Source organism: Ascidiella aspersa, chromosome 5 (genome assembly GCF_963924565.1).
Source record: "Ascidiella aspersa chromosome 5, kaAscAspe10.2, whole genome shotgun sequence".
NCBI classification, from domain to species: domain Eukaryota; kingdom Metazoa; phylum Chordata; class Ascidiacea; order Phlebobranchia; family Ascidiidae; genus Ascidiella; species Ascidiella aspersa.
Window position 1 is genome coordinate 17,936,215 of NC_139451.1, and position 22,231 is coordinate 17,958,445.

At 35.9% G+C, this 22,231-nt stretch overlaps 1 protein-coding gene across 1 annotated transcript; it reads right to left on the reverse strand.

Moving 5' to 3' along the window:
- Positions 1 to 2,120: 2,120 nt before the first annotated feature.
- LOC146145153 (26S proteasome non-ATPase regulatory subunit 4-like) lies at positions 2,121 to 9,855 on the reverse strand. The gene is made up of 8 exons (XM_083389437.1): positions 9,762 to 9,855; positions 9,128 to 9,268; positions 7,200 to 7,398; positions 5,186 to 5,316; positions 3,858 to 4,111; positions 3,079 to 3,261; positions 2,871 to 2,920; positions 2,121 to 2,563 (listed from the first exon to the last, which is right to left on the reverse strand). Exons 1-8 carry the CDS (start codon positions 9,785 to 9,787, stop codon positions 2,366 to 2,368), a joined length of 1,182 nt encoding a protein of 393 aa, XP_083245563.1. The 5' UTR covers positions 9,788 to 9,855; the 3' UTR covers positions 2,121 to 2,365.
- Positions 9,856 to 22,231: the final 12,376 nt, after the last annotated feature.

The following is a 22,231-nucleotide window of genomic DNA, read 5'->3' on the forward strand; positions in this document are numbered from 1 at the left end:
AAAGAATAAATTATATTTATTTTTTGTTTTTAAGACGAACACTGCTGTTTTGTGTTATTATTAGGGCCCGCAAAAGTAAATAAAGTCAAAATTTGTCAAATTATGGCTTTTGACAAAGTTTTTGTGTTTCTTGAGAGTAATTTTTGTAAAAATCGTCGTGGAAGCATTGTAAATCAGGAACTGCGACAAATAATTCTTATAAAACACTTCATCTTGATAAACGTGGTCTTTTCGAAGATTAACAGTTTGGATTTTAGGAATAGCCTACTGACATTCTGTAATAAAAAAATGCCTAAGCAAGCTAAATCTATCGCCAAAAAAACCGACACACTTTTTATAATCCATAAAGCACCTTTAACTTTGCGACAAAATATTACGTTTGGGTGTGAAATCGACAAAATATCATGTTTGGGTAACTGGATTCAATTCAAGGAAGAACTGTGGCCTCTACAAATGAGCAATTTCGTTAGGTTAAAATAATAAATGTGATAAAAATAAAGTTAAAATTTTTTTTTTAGGTTAAAATAAAAATGGCCCTAGTAATAAGAAAAAAATATTAGCCTACGCTTCCACCGTTTTATGGCGTAATTGAATTCGACATATGCCAGCAAATTTGCGTTGCAACAAGCCAATCTAGTGTTTAAAAAAAACATAGCCTCCCGCATTGAAGAGGGTGGCCCTAACGTGACGTTTATTAGCACTATGTCCGTGGGATCCAGAGAATAACGTAAAAGAGCTACTTAATTGTCAAACACACAATACTCCTCTTGCAAAAATAACTATTACCATTATATGAAAAAGTGAACAAAATGGCGTTTTAACCCTGCGCCGTTAAAACAATATAAGTTAGCCGGCCCGCGCCACCTTTTCTACAAACTGGTTACGAGATTTTTTTGGTATACCGGCATTTCTTTTAATTTTTTTAGCAAGTTTTTATTACATTGACGAAAATAAAAAATGATAAAAAATATACGTCCTTCATCTTGCTTTACAGTAAAGTATTATATTAATCGTTGTCTAACATCATATTGTCTTCACTTTCGTTTCGATAAGCTGTCAGTCATATTTTAGGTTGTCTAACATACATTGTCGCGGGCCAAAACCAAACTCTGAAAGGTCTCTGCGGGCCGCACAAAATGTTAACTAAGAATTGTGTTATTCAAATGTTAAGACAACTGTTAATAAGGCGGGCCTCAGATTTTTTTCATCCATACTACTAATTAAAAGTGTAATAAAGCTACTTTTGAAAACGCGATAACCTTAATAGATTTTGAATTCCGGGCGCACCTGGCGAGAAGCGAGCGCGATTTTTTGGGGGTATACCGGCATTTCTGTTAAAATTCCTGCTAGCTTTTATTACCTTGCCGAAAACAAATAAAAAATTGTTAAGAAATATGTCTAATATTTTTTGATATGTTTTCCGTTTGTTTGCGACGTACTTGGCAGCCTTCTACGGCGCAACGGTAAAGAATCCCTGATCTAGATCTAGTCCAACGACAGCATCAAAACGTAAACAAACTGCAGATAGGAAAAACTTTTTTTGGGCCTGTACTAAGTTAAAAACATGTTTGTCTGTACTAAGTTAAAATAGTGAAAGAGTATTTGAAATGGACTCGTGTCTAGTTGTCAAAGCGGCGGCAAGCCGAATCCGGCCCGTGGGCCGTAGGTTGGTGACCCCTGCTTTAAATGTACAAACATTTTGCCGCGTATAAAACGGTGAAACGCAACCGCAACCAACAACTTTACATAAGAAAGCCAATTATTACGTAACAATGGTCGGGAAACTACTACAACTTTACAGTACGGAAGTTGCCATTTAAGCTTAAATGTTGCTTACAGTGCTGTTTGTTACTATTTTATTTTTTGTATTAAAATGTCATGGCCCGCGATCTATTCTTGGTTACAATGCTAAAATTGCTCGCAAATCATCTAATTTTAAGCAATTAGACTACTTAATATAGCAACAACTTGGCCTTGTTAGTTTGATACCTAACTTAGGCTATATACCGGGACTGGAATTTAACTTGCCACTTATAAAAGATTTACTCAAATTTTCTGCAAATGGGGCAAAAACCTGCAAAAATTGTGTTTAACAGAGGTTTTGTATATCAAGCCACACGACAAGTTTCAGTATTTTAATTGTATAATTTTCGCTTTAGTGTAAACAATAATGTAGTCAATAAAACCTATTTTTTGTTTGTTTGGAACTATCACCAGGTGGGTCAGTTAATATATAGGAAACATCCTTCCAAAATCACTGTATCCTAACTTATTCATGAAAAGTCTGTAACAAAGCCAAAACAGCTGAACTTGACAACAAAAGAAGCAGCAGCAAATACAAAGACCTCCTATCAAATACATTTTTCTAAGCGTTTTCGTCTTTTTTTGACGAATCCTTTTTATCGCCGGTATTTGACCGTCGGGGCTGGGTTAACTCGTCCATTGCCTGACGGACTGCGTCGCTTTGAGGATCAACTCCAGGTAGACTCTGCAGAACGCTTTGGATGAACTCCGGGTCTGTAATGACGTCATCATCGCTTTCGTCAAAATCGTTGGTCTCCATCTTGCATAGAGCACAAACAAATAACTTTTTAAATGCATATTTTTTTATTCTGGTTTTTATTATTTTTTCTCATTTGGAAAGCGTAGTCTTACAATTCAAAAACAGTTTGGTTTGCGAAGAATGTTCTAAAGGTTTTTAATTTTTTACCTTAACACACAGCAATATTTTAATTATTTTTTGGCGAGTTATTAGCTTAAGTAACCAAAAAATTGACGCTAATTTAAAGAATTGTTATTTCAATGACGTAATATTTTTTGCGCTATAAATAATTTAAATTAGTTCACGTCGACAAAACACTAATAAATACCTTTTGTTGAAAACCACCTTCTGCCTCCATAGGTGTTTGCGCAGTGCTCTCTAGAGATACAACAAAAACAGTTAAATTTATACTTCCCTATATTTAACAAAAAAGTTGCACCCAATTGAATTTAACGTCTTATAACACATGACAAATATTTGTAAAAATATTAACGAAAAACTAAGTTTAGTCAATATGGGCAGTGACAGTAACATACCGCTGGGAGTGGTTTGCATTGACATTTGCATTGCATAAGCGATTTGTTCTTCCTCTGTCATTGCACTAACATCGACCGACTCTGCCATGGTGGCAGGTGGAGCTGTTGCCGGTGGTTCCATGCCATGATCCATAGACATGGCCAAAGCTGCTTGCAGCATATCGTCTTCAGATGTGGCGTTACCTGTTGAAAGTAAATAGTTAAGTTTAAAAGGTGATTTGGGGCAAAGTGTGCAACCTCTATTGTTTAGGCAAATTAGGAAAATAGATAACAATTCAAACAAATTGGTTGTATACGCAAGCAAAGACATCAGTGTTGTAAACAAGTCATTTTAAAATGACTTAAGTCCAAGTCAATGGAATTTGTAAAATAACTTAAGTCAAGTCCCAGTTCAAGCCTAAAGTTGCGCAAGTCAAGTCCCAGTCAAGTCATAATTTAGAGTCATCTTCAAGTCACGGTAAAGTGTCAAAAGAAAACGTGAAACTATTCGTAATTTCAAAAACGTACGACTATGAGCTATCACTGAACTAAAAAATAAGAAAAACGCAACACATGGCAAGCAAATTGTTTTATGTGCAAAAATTTGGATAAACAGCTTTTATAAAAAAATACTTACAGAAAACACTTTATTTCAGCCGAAGTAATTTGCCTAAAAGACTTGAGTCAAGTCAAGTCATTTTAAAACAGTGACTTAAGCCAAGTCTTTGACTTAAGTGATTACAACACTGATAGACATGTTTTGTTCAGTTTAAAAAAACAATATATTACACAACATTTACCTCCCGCAGTTGCCGGTGCAGACTGAGTTTCCTGAGTTGTCTTTGTCCTTCTTGCATCCTCCTCCTGCCGCGCCCTTTGCTCTTCCAGAGACACTCGGAGAGCTAGAGCGAGTTCAGGATCAGCATTGGGATCAAAACCAAGATCAAAGTCTGATCCTCCGGCAGGTGCTCCTCCGCCAAATTGCTGGACAATTGGCGAGCTAGATATTGCTCCAGAAAGCATGGAACCAGGAGGGATTGTCACTAAGTGTGAACTAAACAACAGAAATGCAACAATATCACAGCACGAAAATTTACAATAAGTTAGATGTTTAACTAAACTTAGGGTTAAATGGTACTTCGTATTTTATTGAAATGCGGATACTTATTATGGGCAAAAGTAAGTTTGTTGAATTCAGTGGTTACTAAGCGGGGGTCAACAGAGGTATTTCAAATGGTCCGGAGCTTTGTATGCACAATTGCACATGATCAATGTAAAATAGAAAAAATAAATTAATCATTTGTGTGGCTCAGTTGCAAACGATTACAAGATATTCCAAATCTGACATTAAAGAGCATATTGACTTATCTTTAGGCAAATGACTCGGCTCAATAATTTTTGCCCCAAGATATCTCATTTCTCCTAACCTTCTTAACAAGAAAACCAGTTTCCCGGGTGTATGTTTAGCTAATTATGCTTGTCATGCAAAGGAAAGATTTGGTATCTTTAGGAACTTAATTTTATATAAGTCAATTGGTTTGTTATTTGTTCAAAACGGTTTGACATGGAGTCAGGCCATTGTGCAATGACTTCACTTAGAATTTGGCTATGGATTATTCCAAAATATTTTTTTTACAATTTACTGAATTCTTTGCTTTCTGGAAAACTCAACTTGATTAACCAACGATATTGTCTTGCTTTGTACTGTAGTTAAGCCGGGTTTAAGGGATATTTCTGCACAAAAATCATATGTACGATAGTATTCTTTAATAAAGTTTGAGATACTTACTCAACATAAATGCATTTTTTGTATGTCAATTTTTGTCGATTAAACATAAGCATAAACTCTGTTGTAATTTAATTGAATTTTTTTGGTGCATGAAGTTTCAAACTGTGCAATTTTGAGCCATACAGCTATTGGGTCTTTCGGTGAATATTAACATGAATTGTACCGACAACAGAATGTCTCCTTAGAGAATCTTGCTTTCTGACATGTTGTGACATATAAACTTTTTTTTTGATCCGCCCCTGTGTTTTTTCTTGTTTGATTAGGGGTCACAGTTTTCAACTAAAACCCCCAAAATCTTTTAACCGTATCATTGTATACGTGGTACATTGTGATTCTTACCCAGAGCCATCCTTGCCATTGAGAGTGTTGATAAATGTATTGAGCTTCTCTGTGTTGACCTCCTGTTCACCAAAACTTATAATATCAACGGACACTTTTTCCTTTTTAAGCTTCTTGGCAAGCTTCACCAGCTAAATTAATAAAATAAAAGAAAGTTAAAACACATATCGTCATGCTCATAACCAAATTACCTAAGTCATTTTTTAATTATTTTTAGAGTTTTTGCCTAAGTCATTCCTTGTTGCCATCCCAATCCATAGAAAAAGTGCCTAAGTCATATTTTTGCACAAGGGAGAGGGAAATGACCTATTAATGACCCAAGCACTTTTTCTGTGGATGGTGATGGTAACAAGGAGTAACTGATTCAAAAACTTTGAAAATCAATAAAAAATGACTTAGGCAATTTGGTTATGAGCGTGACGATATTAAACCTTTAAATCATTATTACTTACAAGCCTGCACAATTCTTAATAATACCGGACTTCTACCTTCTACTGTTGTAATAGAATTTTCACTAATTTTAATGTCTGCATTCCTCAATGCAAGCTTTTTTTTATCAGTGGATAATAATTAATTAGTTTCCTACAGTGTTTTTTAGATCAGTGGTTTCCAACCTGGGGTTGAGGGTTGTCTGGAAGGTCCCATGTAGTAGTTGATGAATTAAAAATGACAAGGAAAAGCAGAGCAACTAAAAGTTGGCAGTTTAAAGGCTTTAAGCAACCAGTCTAAAAGTTGGGTTTATGTGGCATTTGCTGCAGTGAAACAGTCGTGTTTGTGAGTTGTGACTTCACCATTGCAGTTGTTCTGAAGGAAGGAATTGAGCATACCTTTATATGAGGGAATTGAGCATACCTTCATTCGGTTTGTTCTATAAAATTGTAATGCGGCGAATTTAGAGTCTTAACCACAACTCTATCAAGCTAGTGCAGTATTACAGACCAAAATACTAAGCATGAGTATAACAGCAACCTAATTCTGTTCACTTAACTTTTTCTAAGCTTGAAGTAAACAAAACACAAATATAGACAATAGCACTAATTAATTTGAATTGAAGTAATATGATATATGCCTTCCCTTCATATTGCTTTGGCGATTTTCTCAAATTTGTTAAATTTTGGAACACTATATACGGATCTGTTCATAAGTTTAATGGTGAAAATAACGGCCCAAATAGACATAAAAGCCACATGCTTTATTATTCAAACGTTTCGGCAAATGCTCATGCCATCATCAGTGATATGAAGGCGTTTTTGGTTTATGCATCATACATAAAATTAGGGGTTGTATAAATTTTAGAAAAACTCAAAAGGGGTAGCGAGAACAAAAAGATTGGGGACCACTGTTCTAGATATATAGAACTATTATTTTTTTCTTTGGAAATTTGATTTCGTTTATTCTGCAAGTTTATAGCTTGCAGACTTGCCTTAGTGCAGTGATTGCCTGATCGGCAAACTTTTTTTCGTTGTGGCCAAAAGTTCCCTTTTACGAGCTATTGAAGGCCCACTATGCAAAACCGCTACGAAAACAGTGGCGGATTCAGGATATTTGTTTTTAATTACACAGCGCCTTGCTGCCCTAAACACTACCATGCCATAATGTAAAACATAATAAAAAAGGAAGAATAAACATGTGAAGTGCGGAAAATTTTGAGCTAACATGTAGTTAACGTAAACAAAAATAGTTTGACAAGCTCTCAGGACCACATTTAGCATGTGGGTCTGAACCATGCTGAGACATACAAAAATTCTAGGCCACACAAACTTTTAGAATAAAGGGCTATCACGCGGCCCACAACTACATGATAACACTTAGCATTTCAAAAGTAACTCGCAGCCCATTAAATGGTTCTGAGGCCCACAGTTTGCCGACCACTGCCTTAGTGCATCACTAGCCATAACACTACTAAATTGCAAATAAATCTTGTGGTGGACAAACAGAACATTCTATATTAGTAATTAGTAGCACATGCAATTAATTTAACTTTATGTGGGTCATATTATTTTTATATTTCCACCTCTTTATCATCTTCAGTGATGGGACTTCCAACAAAAGACACAATCCTGGTTTTGTGATTTTTTCCTTGTCGATGCTTAAGAGCAAGATGAGCAACACGCATTCCGTTCACAAACTTAAGGTCACCTTTGGGTTGTATCAAGTTGAGTTTTGACAAAAGCTTGCCAGAGTCGGTTGTAAGGGTTACATGAACTTGCATGCTGAAAAACAATGCGAGGTTCTACAACAGAAATAATTATGGTAAAATCAACTCTTATTACAATTTATCAATGGGTAAAAATTTATCACAGAATCGCTTGCACACTAAATGTAAGCCATATATATACCTAAAACACCTACACAAAATTACTGAAAGTCCTAAACAAAATCACTGATTATTACTAATGTAGTGAAACAAACATTTACAAAAAAGTGCGGTCTCCTTGAAGGTGGCAATTGTGTGGTAGATTATTTGCTTCTGTAACCATTTTTTACTGTTGGTTTAGATCAGAGGTTCCCAACGTGGGCGGTACCGCCCCCTTGTGTTGGCGAGTTACTAGGGGGGCGTTTTGGGTCTCTTTCACATTTGGGCGGCGCTGAACGCACATAAGGGGGCGTTACATGAAAGTACTTTTGGCTAAATTTTATAAAAAGTTCACATAACAAATCGTAACAAACAGCTCTGTAGGTAACTTTTAACCTTAAATGCTTCCGTACTGCAAACTTGTGTAGTAGTGTCCCGACCATTGTTACGTAATAATTGGCTTTCTTATGTAAAGTTGTTGGTTGTTGTTGCGTTACACCGTTTTATACGCGGCTAAAGGTTTGTATATTCAAAGCAGGGGTCGCAAACTTATGGCCCACGGGCCGGATTCGGCCCGCCGCCTCTTTGACCACTAGATGAAGTCGATTTCAAATGCTTTTTGACTATTTTACCTTAGTACGGTCAAAAAATTTTCGCGCTTTGCGCGAATGATCTTACGTCCAGTTTGTTTACGTTTTGATGCTGTCTTTGACCTAGTTCAGCGCTTCTTTACTGTTGCGCCATGGAAGTCTGCTAAGTGCGTCGCGGAAAAACGGAAAACGTATTCAAAAATATTACACATACTTTTTAACATTTTTTATTTTTTTAGGCAATGTAATAAAAACTAGCAGGAAATTTAAAAAAAATGCCGGTATACCCAAAAAAATCGCATTCGCTACGCTCGCCAGGTGCGCCCGGGCTTATCTAATAAGGTTATCGCGTTTCCTCAAAAGCTTTATTACACTTTTCATTAGTACTATGGATGAAAAAAATCCGAGGTCCGCCTGATTCACAGTTGTTCTAATATTTTAATAATACAATTTCTTAGTTAACATTTTGTGCGGCCCACAGAGACCTTTCTGAGATTGGTTGGCGACTAGAAAAGGTCGCCGACCCCTGATTTAAAGTCTTGGTGCAGAAAGTTAAATTTTTCCTGGTAATGACATAACCTGGTGAAATAATGTATCTATAAATTCCTATAGTGAATGTATGTTACACAACCTAAAATATGACTGACAGCTTATCGAAACGAAGGTGAAGACAATATGATGTGTGTGAACGATTAATATAATACTTTCCTGTAAAGCAAAATGAGGGGGGCGATATGAAATAATATTGAGCCCAAGGGGGCACTAGTGTAAAAAAGGTTGGGATACACTGGTTTAGTTTGATTAAGAACTTTAATTTCTTATTCACACACATTCATAATTTAGGTATTTCTGTTGTTTTTATTTACTACTATGGGGATAATTATCTTAACTAGTTGTTGGAAAAAATGAATAACAAAACTTTTCTTGTATACTTAAAATATAGGCAAGAAATCTTATTCTACTTAAACTTATAATAGTGTAAACCTGTGATTGGGCAATGCTGGTTATATCTATTCTTAAACAAATGAATACATCAAAAATATATATAATGCTTACTCAGACATGGATAACAATGCAACAGTATTCTCTGGATTAGACTGCAATTTTGATCTACAAACCAGATTGGCTGCATCTTGTTGAGACTGAATTCTTGTTGGCAAATAGTCTCCATTTCTCATGTATTCACTGTTATCCACACTAAAAACAAATATCTATATATCAACCATAGTGCATATTGACCAGTTAGTCTTGAATGTTGAGCTCGGCACTAGGCAGCAATTATTTATACATTTATAAAGAATATGTACTGGTGTTTTAGATATTTTATGTTTCGTTTATGAATGAGTCTTGTATATGAAATGACCTAACCGCAAAGCCTAAATAAAGTATATTTTACTGTTCTATATTCAACACTTACTGAATCAACAAAATCTGTTTGATTTAAGCAGGGTCAAAATTCAGTTTAAAAGATCTTTTGCAATTAACAAATTAACTAGGTTGCATATGCTTTTGGTTGGTATTATGGTTGTTATACAATCTTCTGAATAGTCAAATTCCAGTTAAATAGACGAAATAAAAGTATGATATTTTTATTAAATCAACGCACAACATTTAGGTTCGGGTGCGAGTTAGTCTTAAAATGACAAAAGAGAAAATACAGAAAGTGAATGTCTAAGTTTATCCGACTTACCAAATAATAGTACTTTCCAAAACCATTGTACGTTAATTGCAAGTTAATCAAAGAATCAAAAATCAACTTATGCTAAAACGTAATGACAAAATATATTCAATGGCTTAAAACATAGAATACTAAATTTTGATTTATTTTTTCACAACCTTTGAAAAAATGATTTTAATACAAACGCAATAAATTAAAAAACTAATAAAAGTTTCCCAGATCGCTTCTTTTAGTGTTAAATATTCAGGTAGGTTAAGTTTTTTCTCATTTGGTCTGCGCTAAATATCGTTTATTGAATAACAATATTGATCCAGAAAAAAAAAACACTTTTCCACCAATCAAAAAGCGCTTTGGTAATATAATCAGCTGATTTGATTGTCAGGAGTCTATCAGTTGCTGTCTGCTGTAGCGGTTTTTCTGCGATTTCTATCAGTTTCCCATAATGCTGTTTGCTGGACGGTTAGCTGTTTGTCACCTTTAAAATAATGCTTCCTTCGCGAAGTCGAAGTATTCGACCAAACGGCAAGGTAGTGTACTTAGTGCCGCCGCAGATTCAGTACTTCAACGCGTTTCCACAAAATTCCAACGGTAAATAAGGTCAGTTTTTGTTTCATACATATTGTTGTATGAATTATTTTGGCCAATGATAAGGTTACTTAGATAGGCATTTGCACTGTTCTGCGTGTTGAGGCGCTCTAGCTCGCATATTGATTTCAAAAATAGGTGCGGGATGGCGCGATTTATGGTGAAAGAGGCGATTTATGGTCCTAGGCACTTTTGCATCCTGGGGATTGTTTTTGTGCCAGGCATTTTTCAATCTCAGATTTGTTAAGGTTTAAACAATGTGAAGCTGGTTTAGAAGATCGAATTTTTTTCTTCCAAAATTTACACTTTTAATAATCCGTTCTTGCGTTTTTATAACTCACACGTCACATCATGATAAACGTATCGTTTTTTGGCACTAGTCTAGAATCTTGCCACTTTTTCACAGTAACGAAACAAGTTGTCAAAATTGAAATTGCAGGGAAGAAATAAATATGGGAGAATAAACATAATTTTATTTCTATAGTTAAAATAGGCAAAAATGCAGTTTGAGGGTCCATGACCACGTCGCGCCCCTCTTATTCGCTCCTTACTCATATACCACTGTGGAAAGTATGGCAAGTGCACCCGCGAGTTTTTTTCAACCTTTTAAAAGTGCACCCCGAAAAATAACTAAACTAAACCCCAATTATGTAAAACGCTTGTGCGGAATACGTTTACAGTGCAATGTATGCAATACAGAGTGGTTTGGAAAATTGAAAGTGCACCCGAGGTGTACTTTTTTGACGTTTGTTGCACCCGGTCACCTGGATTTTTTCGGCCGTGCACCCGCGAGATCTCGTCGAAATCTGCCATACTTTCCAGACTTGCTCATATATAATACGATACAACTCAAAGCGCAAATTGTTTTTGATTAAGATTTTTTTACAGTTCAACAACCGATCAGCCCTCAGCTGTATGTCCACCATGCTGTTCCATGCCCCATTATACCGTTTTTTCGCGGTGTCGGCAGGGGTCCATCGTTCTTCTCACCAACTAAAGAAAAGTCACATCTCATTAAATGTGATGTTTCTCCGTCAGGTAATTTAGTTTTCTATCGTTGACGATAGCAAAATTCAATAGCTTCTATGTTGGTTGCTTGTACGTTTACGTTTAATTGCCAATTGTCCGATTACCAATTTTTTTTATGGACACTACAATTAGGCATATATATGTTGTTTTTAACCGTAGGGCCTTATATTTACTCATATCAGTTGGACAGACTTATATGTGTCTTATTATATACACTAAGTTTTTACCAAGTGTGGCCACCAGACCAAGGCCTTTTTCTTTTGATAGCTACAAAAAGCCACGCTAAACCAATCGGCATAAATAAACATCCCCGCTTTCTTCTACTTACAAGCATATAGTCACATATGTTTTATCAGTTAGACTAAATGTAAACCTTTAACTTCAACAATAATGAATGCACTGCATAAAGAGAGGTGTTATTCACAAGGAGAATGTGTTGCATTCACGTACGTTGTTATAAACCAGTGGTTCTCAAACGGGGCGCCGCAGCACTTTAGGGTGTCATCTTTAACGCTTAAGGTGGACGAGTGATATATCAAATTCTTTAGGATTCCAATTTTTGCTCTATTGGTAAGCTTCTTAATACAATTTTTGTGTACACTAAAGGTGCCAAAAATTGTTTTTTTTAACCTTGTTGCGTAGTTAATGAGCTGCTTCAATATCGTTTATTGTAATGTTACAGTCAAACACTCAGGAAAAATACGAGCAAAGCTGCCGCGAACTATTTATAATTTCTGTAGGGTGCCACACGGCAAAAAGGTTGCGAAACACTGTCATAAACAATTGATAATTATGTCACTTTCGAAGGTCGCTGTGGAGCGCGCTCTGTCTGGAATGACGTTCGAGCAGTACCACTTTCCTTTCAAGCCAAGCACCTGGAGAATTGCGAGTCGACATTTTCAAGCGACAGTGACGACGATCCATCGGAATGCAACGTCAAATGGCTGTTTGGAGACCATGGAAAGAAGTATGGGAATTTAATAAAACCTACTCGCTAATGTAAATTATTCGTTAATAGAGCGTATTTCGCTATCATCCTTAGGTCGTATTTCTACTAATTGGTTGGGATATAAGTAAATTTTGGCATTGTAATGTCTCAAACAAGACAAAATAAAAAAGTTTTTATATGAAACACTTTATAACGAAAAAGTATTCTGGTTTTAAAGATAGTTTGCAATTAATAATGTATTTTGCTGACCATCAAAACTGAGTAGTTTTAGGCTTCTTGTCTTAATTACAAAAAATTGATTGCAACGTAGCTCATTAATGTAAACAGCAGTTTCTGTTTATGCTACCGAGCCTAATCTGTTTTTAATATACTTTAACATATGTTTTTTATGACAAACAATATTTAATGCGCAACAAAATTTTCTTCTTTTGAATTTTTTATTTTCGATCGCAACATATAATCCTATCTCTGTTTGTTCTAAAAACGTAGCGCATGGCTTTTAAAAACAAAGCTTCTTTTATGTAAGAGTGAAAGTGCGCCGCTTTTCCCGATTTCCACAACAGAGCCACTGTTTGTAATAAGGTATAAGCCGAAGATGCGGGTCACACCTTCCCTAATAACGGTATAGAGTTCTTTGCAGCAAAGTATGCTTTTCGCCTGTTCGGCAAGAAAGCAGACATGGCGAAGCGTTGCGCGCCAACAGTTCCTCCAGCGGCCGTCGCTGCAATCAGCAATTACCGCTAGATGACACGCGCACCACGAGGCGAGCTTTGGAGTTCGCGGCGTACTCGCGACACGCCGAGGCCGTCAGCTGCGCGTTAAACCCCGGCAACCGCAAGCGCGACATCGTGGGCTCCTGGCTAAAGCAGTGCACATACAGGAAAGAGAAGAAGGAAGCTCGACGCGGGTCCGTGGTGCTGAGGCCACGCTCTAAGAGGAAGTGAGACTCTTTGGCGATTAACTCTCGAAACATATCACAGCGTAAAAAGCCAAACTATATACACTGTTTTAAGCATACGGTTATTTGGACGTACCGATAGCCAAAATGCTAGTATACACGAAACGATTAGGATAGCATATTTCGCTTTTTATAATTCGTATCGTGTAACTAGCACAAAAATGTGCTGCTATGTTGTTAACAACAAACAAAAATAAAAAAGTTTGTTGTTTGCCGCAGGAAATCTCGCCATTCAAAGCATGCCCGAATCGAACGCTTCATGAGTCACAACCCTCATCTAGTAAGAAGATTCGGCCACATTTACCTTCGCTGGAAGCAGTCGCGGGAAGAAACCCAGGCTGAACCAGAGTCACCTAGTAAGTATTTAAGTATTTTTTTAAGTGTACACCTAATGCAAACTTATAGTTACAGGCTTAATATTGAGGAGTTAAGATATGACAAAACAAAAACACTCATGCCTGAATCGCCGTTTGAATAGATCGATTGGTCAGCAAAATACATTATATAAACAACATTGACATTATATAAATACGTGCTCGCGTTCAACGGTCAGCAAATTTCTGGCCATCGCACGGTGCCAGTCCGCGAGGAATTTTTTATCGGTCCTATTCTTTTTAAGTAGTCTTTCTGTCGTTCGTGACATTGCGTATTGTCGTTATTTTAGGTTTTTGACGATGCACTTTTTGAAAGCCCTTTAAAGTGTTTTGCCACAGCGACAGGCCTTAATCCAAACTGTATGTGCACTGTGCGTAATTGTACTATGCGTAAACTCGCTGATTGTTGGTCCAAAGTTGACCTTGAGTAACCCCTAACGCATTTTGTACGTTTTCGACAGGATGTTACTTTTACAGGTTGCCGCCTTGAAATTGCGCAGCTCTGAACCTGGCATTATATGCTAGCCCAGAGGTTCCCGAACTGTGGGCCATGGCCCAGGAGTGGGCCACAAGACTATTTTTAGTGGGCCATGGAGCTATTTAAAAATATTGCAACTGAATATGTTTTTTTTTCTAAAATAATTGTTAGCATTTTAAAAACCGTATAGGAATGAGGCCATTTCTATATTATGGAATATTTGTAAACTATATACGTAAAGGCAAAATATCACGATCTGTGTTTTTTATTCGCTACACGATTAGCACGGCAGTTTACCTTAAATTCAATTTGTTGTCATAGAGATATCTAATTCCAATCTAAAAATAACCTGGAAGTAAAAAGGATTATTTGGATGTTGTTAGAATCAATGTATTTGTAAAGGAATTGTAAGAAAATATAGGCGTAAATTGCAGACAGACAATTTTGCTATATGCATATAATCCAGATTGATATATTTTATTTGAATGATGGACTAAAGAGCATTTAAAAAGATTGCGACACATGGTGGGCCACAAACTGTTTAAAAAAATATTTAGGCCACGGAATAAGAAAGTTTGGGAACCACTGTGCTAGTAGAGCGAAGATTATCGGCAAGTAATCGGCCGCCCAAAAATACGCCGACGCTGCACTACATCGCTACTGGCTGTACGTTTAAAGCAAGTTCCTTTGTCACCGCTAGTAATCCAACTTTGCCACATTAGGCCTACGTACTTTTAGAACTTTGCTGCAAAATAAGCTCAAGGTTTTCTTTGAATTAAGGTTGTAATAAATTTCCATTACTGAACATCTGTTGTGTTTTGAAGGCATGTCCTAGATAAAATTTCAGTTTTAAACCGACCGCAGTGCAAAAAAGGTCGCCGACCCCTGCGGTAGTCAACGCAGTCATTACGTGGATAACCAACCATATTGTAAATACAAAATTTTAATTATCTCATATGTGGCAATTAAAACAACAATAGCCGGAAAGACGTATTGCGACGAAACTCAGAACGTACCTGCATAGACCACTAACCGCTTTTGACTTACAAATTACGATGCAACAATTAGTAAGATGCAGGTTGGAAATCTTTTGTGACCGGACATATTTTATAATATCAACAAACATGTTTTGTTTTACCTAAAACGCTCTCAACTGAACCGCACGCTAATCCTCTCGCATAGAGGCCTACTCTAATGCCTAAAGTTACAAAATAGTTTTATACATTGAAATATGGCTACAGACTATTCAACAATTACCTAATGTGCACCACTGCTTTCTAAACTGTTTTTTTTTCTAACTGTTTTATTTCATTTATATACCTATGGATTATTTGTATTTTATAATTAGCGTTATCTGTGAGCTAATCAAACTGCCCTTACACTTGTAAAAAAGATTTGTAAAATGGGGAAATGACGTCTTATCGGATACTTGTTTTTTCTTATTTGGGGAAATTCTCCGAGATCTAGAATTTTTTTCGATAGTTCACATAATAATATTTGGTATTATTTCTTATATCTTAAAGCAGCTTGTTTGCTCTATGCCTCATTGCAATATACCAAGTATGAATTGATGTCAAATAACAAACGACCACACACTTTAGTTTAAATTCAAAGCGTGCGATAATATTGTTATTATTCCTATTACAGTTGTAATTAAGTCCTACTACCTTTGCAATTATGTAAAATGATAAATTTCTTTGTTTTTATTACGTCCTATATTTAAGTTTTCGACACTTTTGACATTGCGCTACTCAAGGTATATAAATGGTTTATTTAAATCGCAATACTAAAATTTATATTTTTGACAGTAGACATTTTGTTATAGGTACAGTCAATGAAGATTAGTTATGCAATTCAGAATTTTAAAATAATGCGAATACAACATGCTTGGGAGCACAAGGCGATTTTTTTGTTTTGCCATAAGCAGCTTGTGAAGGAATTTGTTTGTTTTTTGCAATGTTTAGAAAATGTCCCCTAAGCTTACCGCAAAGTAGTGACTCATTGCTTTAGTAAACTAGACATTTTTTAGATACATATTCAGCACTCCAAAGGTCCGGAAACGATAAACGAACTATGAAAACTTAAGTAACTATTCTGTAATAAAGCGTGTGTGTATTTTTTTTCTTTTAGAAAGGCCAATCCTCAAGTTTATTCCGTTTAATTATTCGGAGCTATATCACAAATCAACGGTGTGTGATATTCTACGTAACAGCCGCGATGCCGTGCAGATTGAAATGGCGGTCAAAAGCATCTTAGTATGATGTTGATTTCTTATTTATCACACAAATGGGTTGTCGCCTTTTTATCGATACATTTATTATTATCTTGCTATATGGTAAATTTTTATCTTTTTGCAATAAAAAATATATATGTATTATGTTTGACTTGTTTCCTTGAAAGTTAGCTTTCAGTTTGTTAACATTATTATTAAATTAAGCGACAATTTGTATTGCTGTGCTTCCAGTCTACCGTTAATTTACGTGCACTCTGCACATGCAGGTTGTCTTAGTTTGGCACAGGAAATATAAACAGTAACGTTTAGCATTCTGGTTTGTTTCATAAAACCAAGTTCCCCTGAACTTAGTAAAACAGATGCCGAGCTATAGCTTTAGAAACCGTCACAATATGGATAACACAGCATCATAAATTAATGTTTTTTCAGGGAGTATTAATAAAGATTTGCAACGTTACTGATTAGCATTTGGCTACTTATATGTTGAGACTTTTGGTTTAATATGGATTAACTTGTTTAGTAGTTTATCTACAAAACAAATAACCCTAGTGGTTCTCCTTAGGCGATAGATAAACGATATAAATCTAATTTCAGTTGTTTTCGGGACTCGACTTAGTCTACAAAACGTAATCCAAGATGATGCATAGTTATTTTGTCAGTAATATTCTCGTTTTGTGGCACATAAATATGAAGTAACCAACGTGGCGGCGAATAGTAGGCCTGTATTCATAAAACTGTTATAAGTTAATACCGTGATTATGTCATTGTATTGTTTGTTGACTGACATTATGGAATTTTGGACAGGAGATTTCATGGGCCCTTAAAATAGCGTGCTAGCTAAATAACGACAACTCAAAAAATCTTGTGATTTTCCCGTGCGTAACAAAGTGTGTTTGATTACAAAGAAAAACAACAACATAATTTTGCAGAATATCGCAGTAAAAAATCAAACAAAATTAACAAATATGTCGTATTCCTTAACCACGAGCTGTGGTAGACGCAAATTCGTGATATTGCACCAAACACAACGTTTGTCGAATTTATTGAAAATTAATTTCTATATAGCACCAATTTTTAAATTACCGCGTGGTGTCGAATTTAAACTTATTATATGTAAGTGTCACTACACTAGTACACACTCTGTATTTATCTTTTGATAGGTGATCATTGTTGGTAATATGACTATTTGTGGAAGATCATGTGTTTAATGAAAACTAACAAATTAGCATTTCTACAAAGGGCCACTTAAAACGAATAATTATTAGTAAATGCCACAACCCGCTGTGGAAGATAACGCTTATTTATAATAGAAGCATGTGTTTTATCCATTCCGCATTGTATGCAGGATTAAACGTCTCCAATCCAATAGCGGCAACTGTATAGCAGTCTACAAATTGTACATAAAACCATACAGCCCTAATCTCATTGTTTTGTAAAAGAACAGTTTTAAAATGCTATTACACCTGTGTGTTGTTTTCACTGTTATTTTTACCTGATGCATCATCAGTGACGCCACTAAGCTGGAAAAGGTGGGCGAGTTGCTGTGGAGGAGGTTTTTTCCTTCTGGTGCCAGCAGCTACCGCTTTACCTGCTCTTTGTTTCTGAAACTAATGCTGTGACCACCGTCAATTAGTGGCATTTGTTTAAACCAGAATGTAGCAATATCGTTTGAAGACGTTGTCCGAAAGGTATAACGCGAATTCGCGTTTAAGTGTAGTGGAGTCGTCAAGAAAAACGAATAAGGCAAGTTCGGTAGTAGGTTCTGAAATTAATTTCATCGCATATGCTCGTAGTGATTATAGGACCTGGCGAGCAAAGCAAGCGGGTTGTTTTTAATATAGCAGCAATCTCTTTAATTGCTCGCAAGTTTTCGCCAAATGAGCATCATAGTTGTATTTATATTGTAGTTGTATTTTTTATAAGTTCTGCACACCAAATGAGCCAAGCCGAAAGAGAATGAAAAAAAATATTTATTTTATATTTTTTAATATTTTTCCATTTACCTGCGGCGCACATGCCAACCTTTCATGGCGCACCTGGTAAGAAGTGCTGTTATAGCTTAATGGAAAAATGTACAGCAAACGTTTGATTCACGCTGTGATATAATGTGCTTACTCAGTTGACCAAGTCATTATCTGGAAAGCATTTGTTGTCATTGATATTTATTATTAACCGGCTTTGAAGGGCTACTTTATACTTAGCGCATTGCCCGCTATTTCAGTATGGTAATATATCTTAAATTTTTAATTAAGGATTATGATCTTATGTACAGTTTAACATAACAAAATTCGTTACGACCCAGCCCTCTAGCGGACTTTTTCAAAATAAAAGTTGTTTCAACTACTTACAACGATTCACCAACCTAAACTTATATAAAACGCCTTTTAATAGCATACAAACCTCTTCAATTGTATTAGAAAAAAGTGCGATGAAGACAAAGACCCCTTTTATGTTACAAGATATACTTAAGGTTTTAATGTTTTGCGATTTTTAGGTTTTGGCGCAAGAATATTCGCATATTATGCGCAAATAACGCGAATATAGGCAGTAAGCATTTTAGTTGCAAGTGACTTTTAGATCTTACGATTTATGTAACCAAACAGCAACTTGTTTCAAAACATTTCTCCCCTTAACAAAACTCTGGATATGCCCTGGTCGTTATCTATTACTTGTTACGTAAACTTTGTCGGATCCTTAGATTGGTTTTAATATTTGTCCATCTGCACGTAAGCATTTATTTATGCGCTGCTTACGCAGGTTATTGTCCGTGTGGGTGAATTTCTGTTCGAGGAAGCCAATTACCCGGTTAGCCAAAGTGGCTTCTCTTTAAAAGCGTATCCTTATTTTTTTTGAAAGCGTATCCTTATTCCTTATTCTTGGGCACATTTTACAAGTCTAATGAGAATAAGTAAGATTGCTTTACATATAGATACCGATACATTTTAATAGTATTTTATCGTGTTTAACTGTTCATTTTTAGTGAACAATTGATTTGGAGTCTTATTACAGTTTCTCAGAAACTATATGAATCATTCAATCCTCGTTAGCGTATAATTTGTGTATACATGTGTCAGACAAAGGTTCCACGCAAGGGCGTATTCAGGATTTTAGTTGGGGACGGGTTTGGATTTTTAGAGATGGCGTTATAAAGTTGTGTAAGAACGCGACGCCATGAAACAAATCACCCCAAAACAACCAAATAAAGAAATTATCTGTAAAAGGAGACGTTAGGTATTGGGCATATAGAAAGGTTCGAATGTAATAATGGCATCTATAAACTAATTAGAAAAAATCCTTATTCTAGAGTTTATATTTCCACACGCGGCATGCAATAGTATGAACGACACCTTTCGGCTAAATAAACTTCCTTAAAACGGTCTAAAATATACAGAAAAACTTTCGCGTGTTCACATCAATGATCAACCTATACAAATTATGAAAATAGGTTACCTAAGCTCATGTAGGCCTAAAGTTGTTATTTATAAAATACGGACAAGTTACAAACTTAAGCTAGACTAGCACTACAAACAGTAATAAAACTACAAACAGGGCCAATATCTTGCTCAAATAAGAAATACGAAATTCGCAAAAAAATAATTTCTGTTTTCAAGTGGCGGTAAACTTTCTTTATTTATATTTTTCGTTTTTTAAAAAAAAGAAATATCAGAGGGAGGACGTTACCCTTAGCGCTATGTCCCGAATCTTAAATATATATGTCAAAATGACGTGTAGACTACGCACTCCAGGGGCTACATATATTTACGTCTGCCGTGAAACTTTTGAATCACTGTGCACACGTATGCACATGAGCAATCAACGCCTTGTCGCAATTGGATCATTAATTGGATACTGAAGCCAATTGTTTTAGGCTTAATTGATAATCGGAAACATTTTGTTGTTAATCGAGGGTTAGTTGTTTTTTCTGCAATGCTAAATTATCGGAAGTTACATTGCGTTGTCATTTTGTTGATTTAAAGTGAAGCGGTCGTGACACCGGTGCTTTTACAATAGTTAAAAGTTAGTTAGCAAATGGGTATTAAGTTTCGGATCGTTTTGATAGTTTTGTTGCGAGTTTAAAGTTTCCAAAAAACAGTTTCTAAAAATAAATTAAGTATTTTGTAACTAGAAGTTCAGAGGGTTTTTAAATGTATATACGTAGAAATACACAGAATTTTTACGCCTATGGGGCGAGGTGTTTAGGTGTATTTTTGCTTGCCGACATTCTGCAACGACCAACATTCGACCCCTATTGTTTTGCATAAGTTAATCATTTTCCAAAATAGTATTAAAATATTCGTCTGTTTCTATGAGAATAGAATTTGTATGTAAATTGAACTTAAAAATAATAAAAGTACTATTTTTTTGGCATGGTTGTTGCCTATACTCTTATAAAAAAACAACAAATAAACGTGGCAAATTACAATTATATCTTGTTAATGTCGGTTATTTTATTTGTGCAATCTTTTCAATGAAAGAAAAACATATGTCGACATAAAACTATAGCTGTTTGTTTTATTATCGAATCAACGACTTCGTTTTAACAGGGTAGTCTAAAATTGAACTAAAAAGTTGTTTGCATAGTTTCTGCGGTCACACGTGGAAGGCTAAGAACTTACATGCTGTTCAATGCTACGCACTTACATGTATATTTTATTGTATATTTCTAAATTTTCTAGCAAAGTGGTACAAAACACTGTACGAAATCTTTGAAAGGTATGCTAAAAAAGTTCGGGTCTGGTTTTCCGGTAGACCCAATACTTTCTGTTTATTTCAAAGATTGGTTAAATCAGGACTTTGGAGTAGGTTAAAATACCCCAAATCCGACTCTGGTTAAAAAATTGAACCCCAATCTGAAAATTTAGGTTTTTGAAATAGGTTGAAAACCCCAAATGCGCGAATTCGTCGAATCCTGTGTCCGACTCGGACTTCATAGCGTATATTTCACCCATTTACGTAACTAAAATCAGGTGATGTTCAGCAATCCACTCATAGGGGTGTCATATGATTCATCCACCCACATTACATGATTGGAAAATAATCCACCATACATGCTATTCAATTTACAAAAAATAGTACTGCGCATGTGCACGTCTGGCTCGGGACTCAGGTAGTACTACTTAGTCTTACTCGCGCCCCGAGTCCGGCTCCAGCGAAATTGCGCCGAGTCTCGAGTCTGACTACAACTTCCCAGCCCTGGTTTAAAGGGTAGGCAACGTTTTCCAAGTCGCGGGCCAAAGGCAAACTGAGCAAGGTCTTAGCGGGGCGTTTTAAGTTTCCGCTAACAATTTTGTTTTTCAAACGCATGCTTTTTAAGCGGTATGATATAATTCCTCTCATCATACTAACGATTTTATGCAATTAAAAAAAGTCGAATTAAAATCAATAAAACGAGGCAAGGCGTTCGCGCAAAGCGAAAAAAGTCGACAATTCGGCCAAAAGATTTATTGCCGCACAGCAATCACATTGATCATATTATTTAGGTAATATAGTCAAGTATGCATGACATTGCCTCGAGCCTAGTTTGGAAAAAGGTGACGGCCGAATAATTTAAGTTGGTTACTTTAAAGGGCTACATGCTGCATTTCTGTAGGCCCACCACTGAAGCCTAATGTAAAACTTCTCGCCATATAGTTAAGTGCAATAAAATCTCAAAATGTTTTCGGCTTGTTTGTTGTGTATACCTCACGTCTCACGTGACTAAAAAATATCAGACTTAATTACGTTACACAAAGTACTGTGCATTTTTTTGTAAAGTAAGTGAATTCTGTCGTTATAAGGATTTCCACTGCGTTACGTTATATGCGTTGTTGCAAAATATACTCAATACTTTTAATTTGTTCAGGGCGGATGCTATATGAATGTTTGTAATATGATAA

Bases quoted from the DNA above. Each gene is read 5' to 3' on its own strand.
- LOC146145153 (XM_083389437.1), bottom strand. From the start codon at position 9,787: ATGGTTTTGGAAAGTACTATTATTTG. The intron at 4,112-5,185 runs GTAAGAATCACA...TCTGTTGTTTAG, and splicing joins AATGGCAAGGATGGCTCTGG to TTCACACTTAGTGACAATCC. The intron at 2,921-3,078 runs GTATGTTACTGT...TTGTATCTCTAG, and splicing joins AATGCAAACCACTCCCAGCG to AGAGCACTGCGCAAACACCT.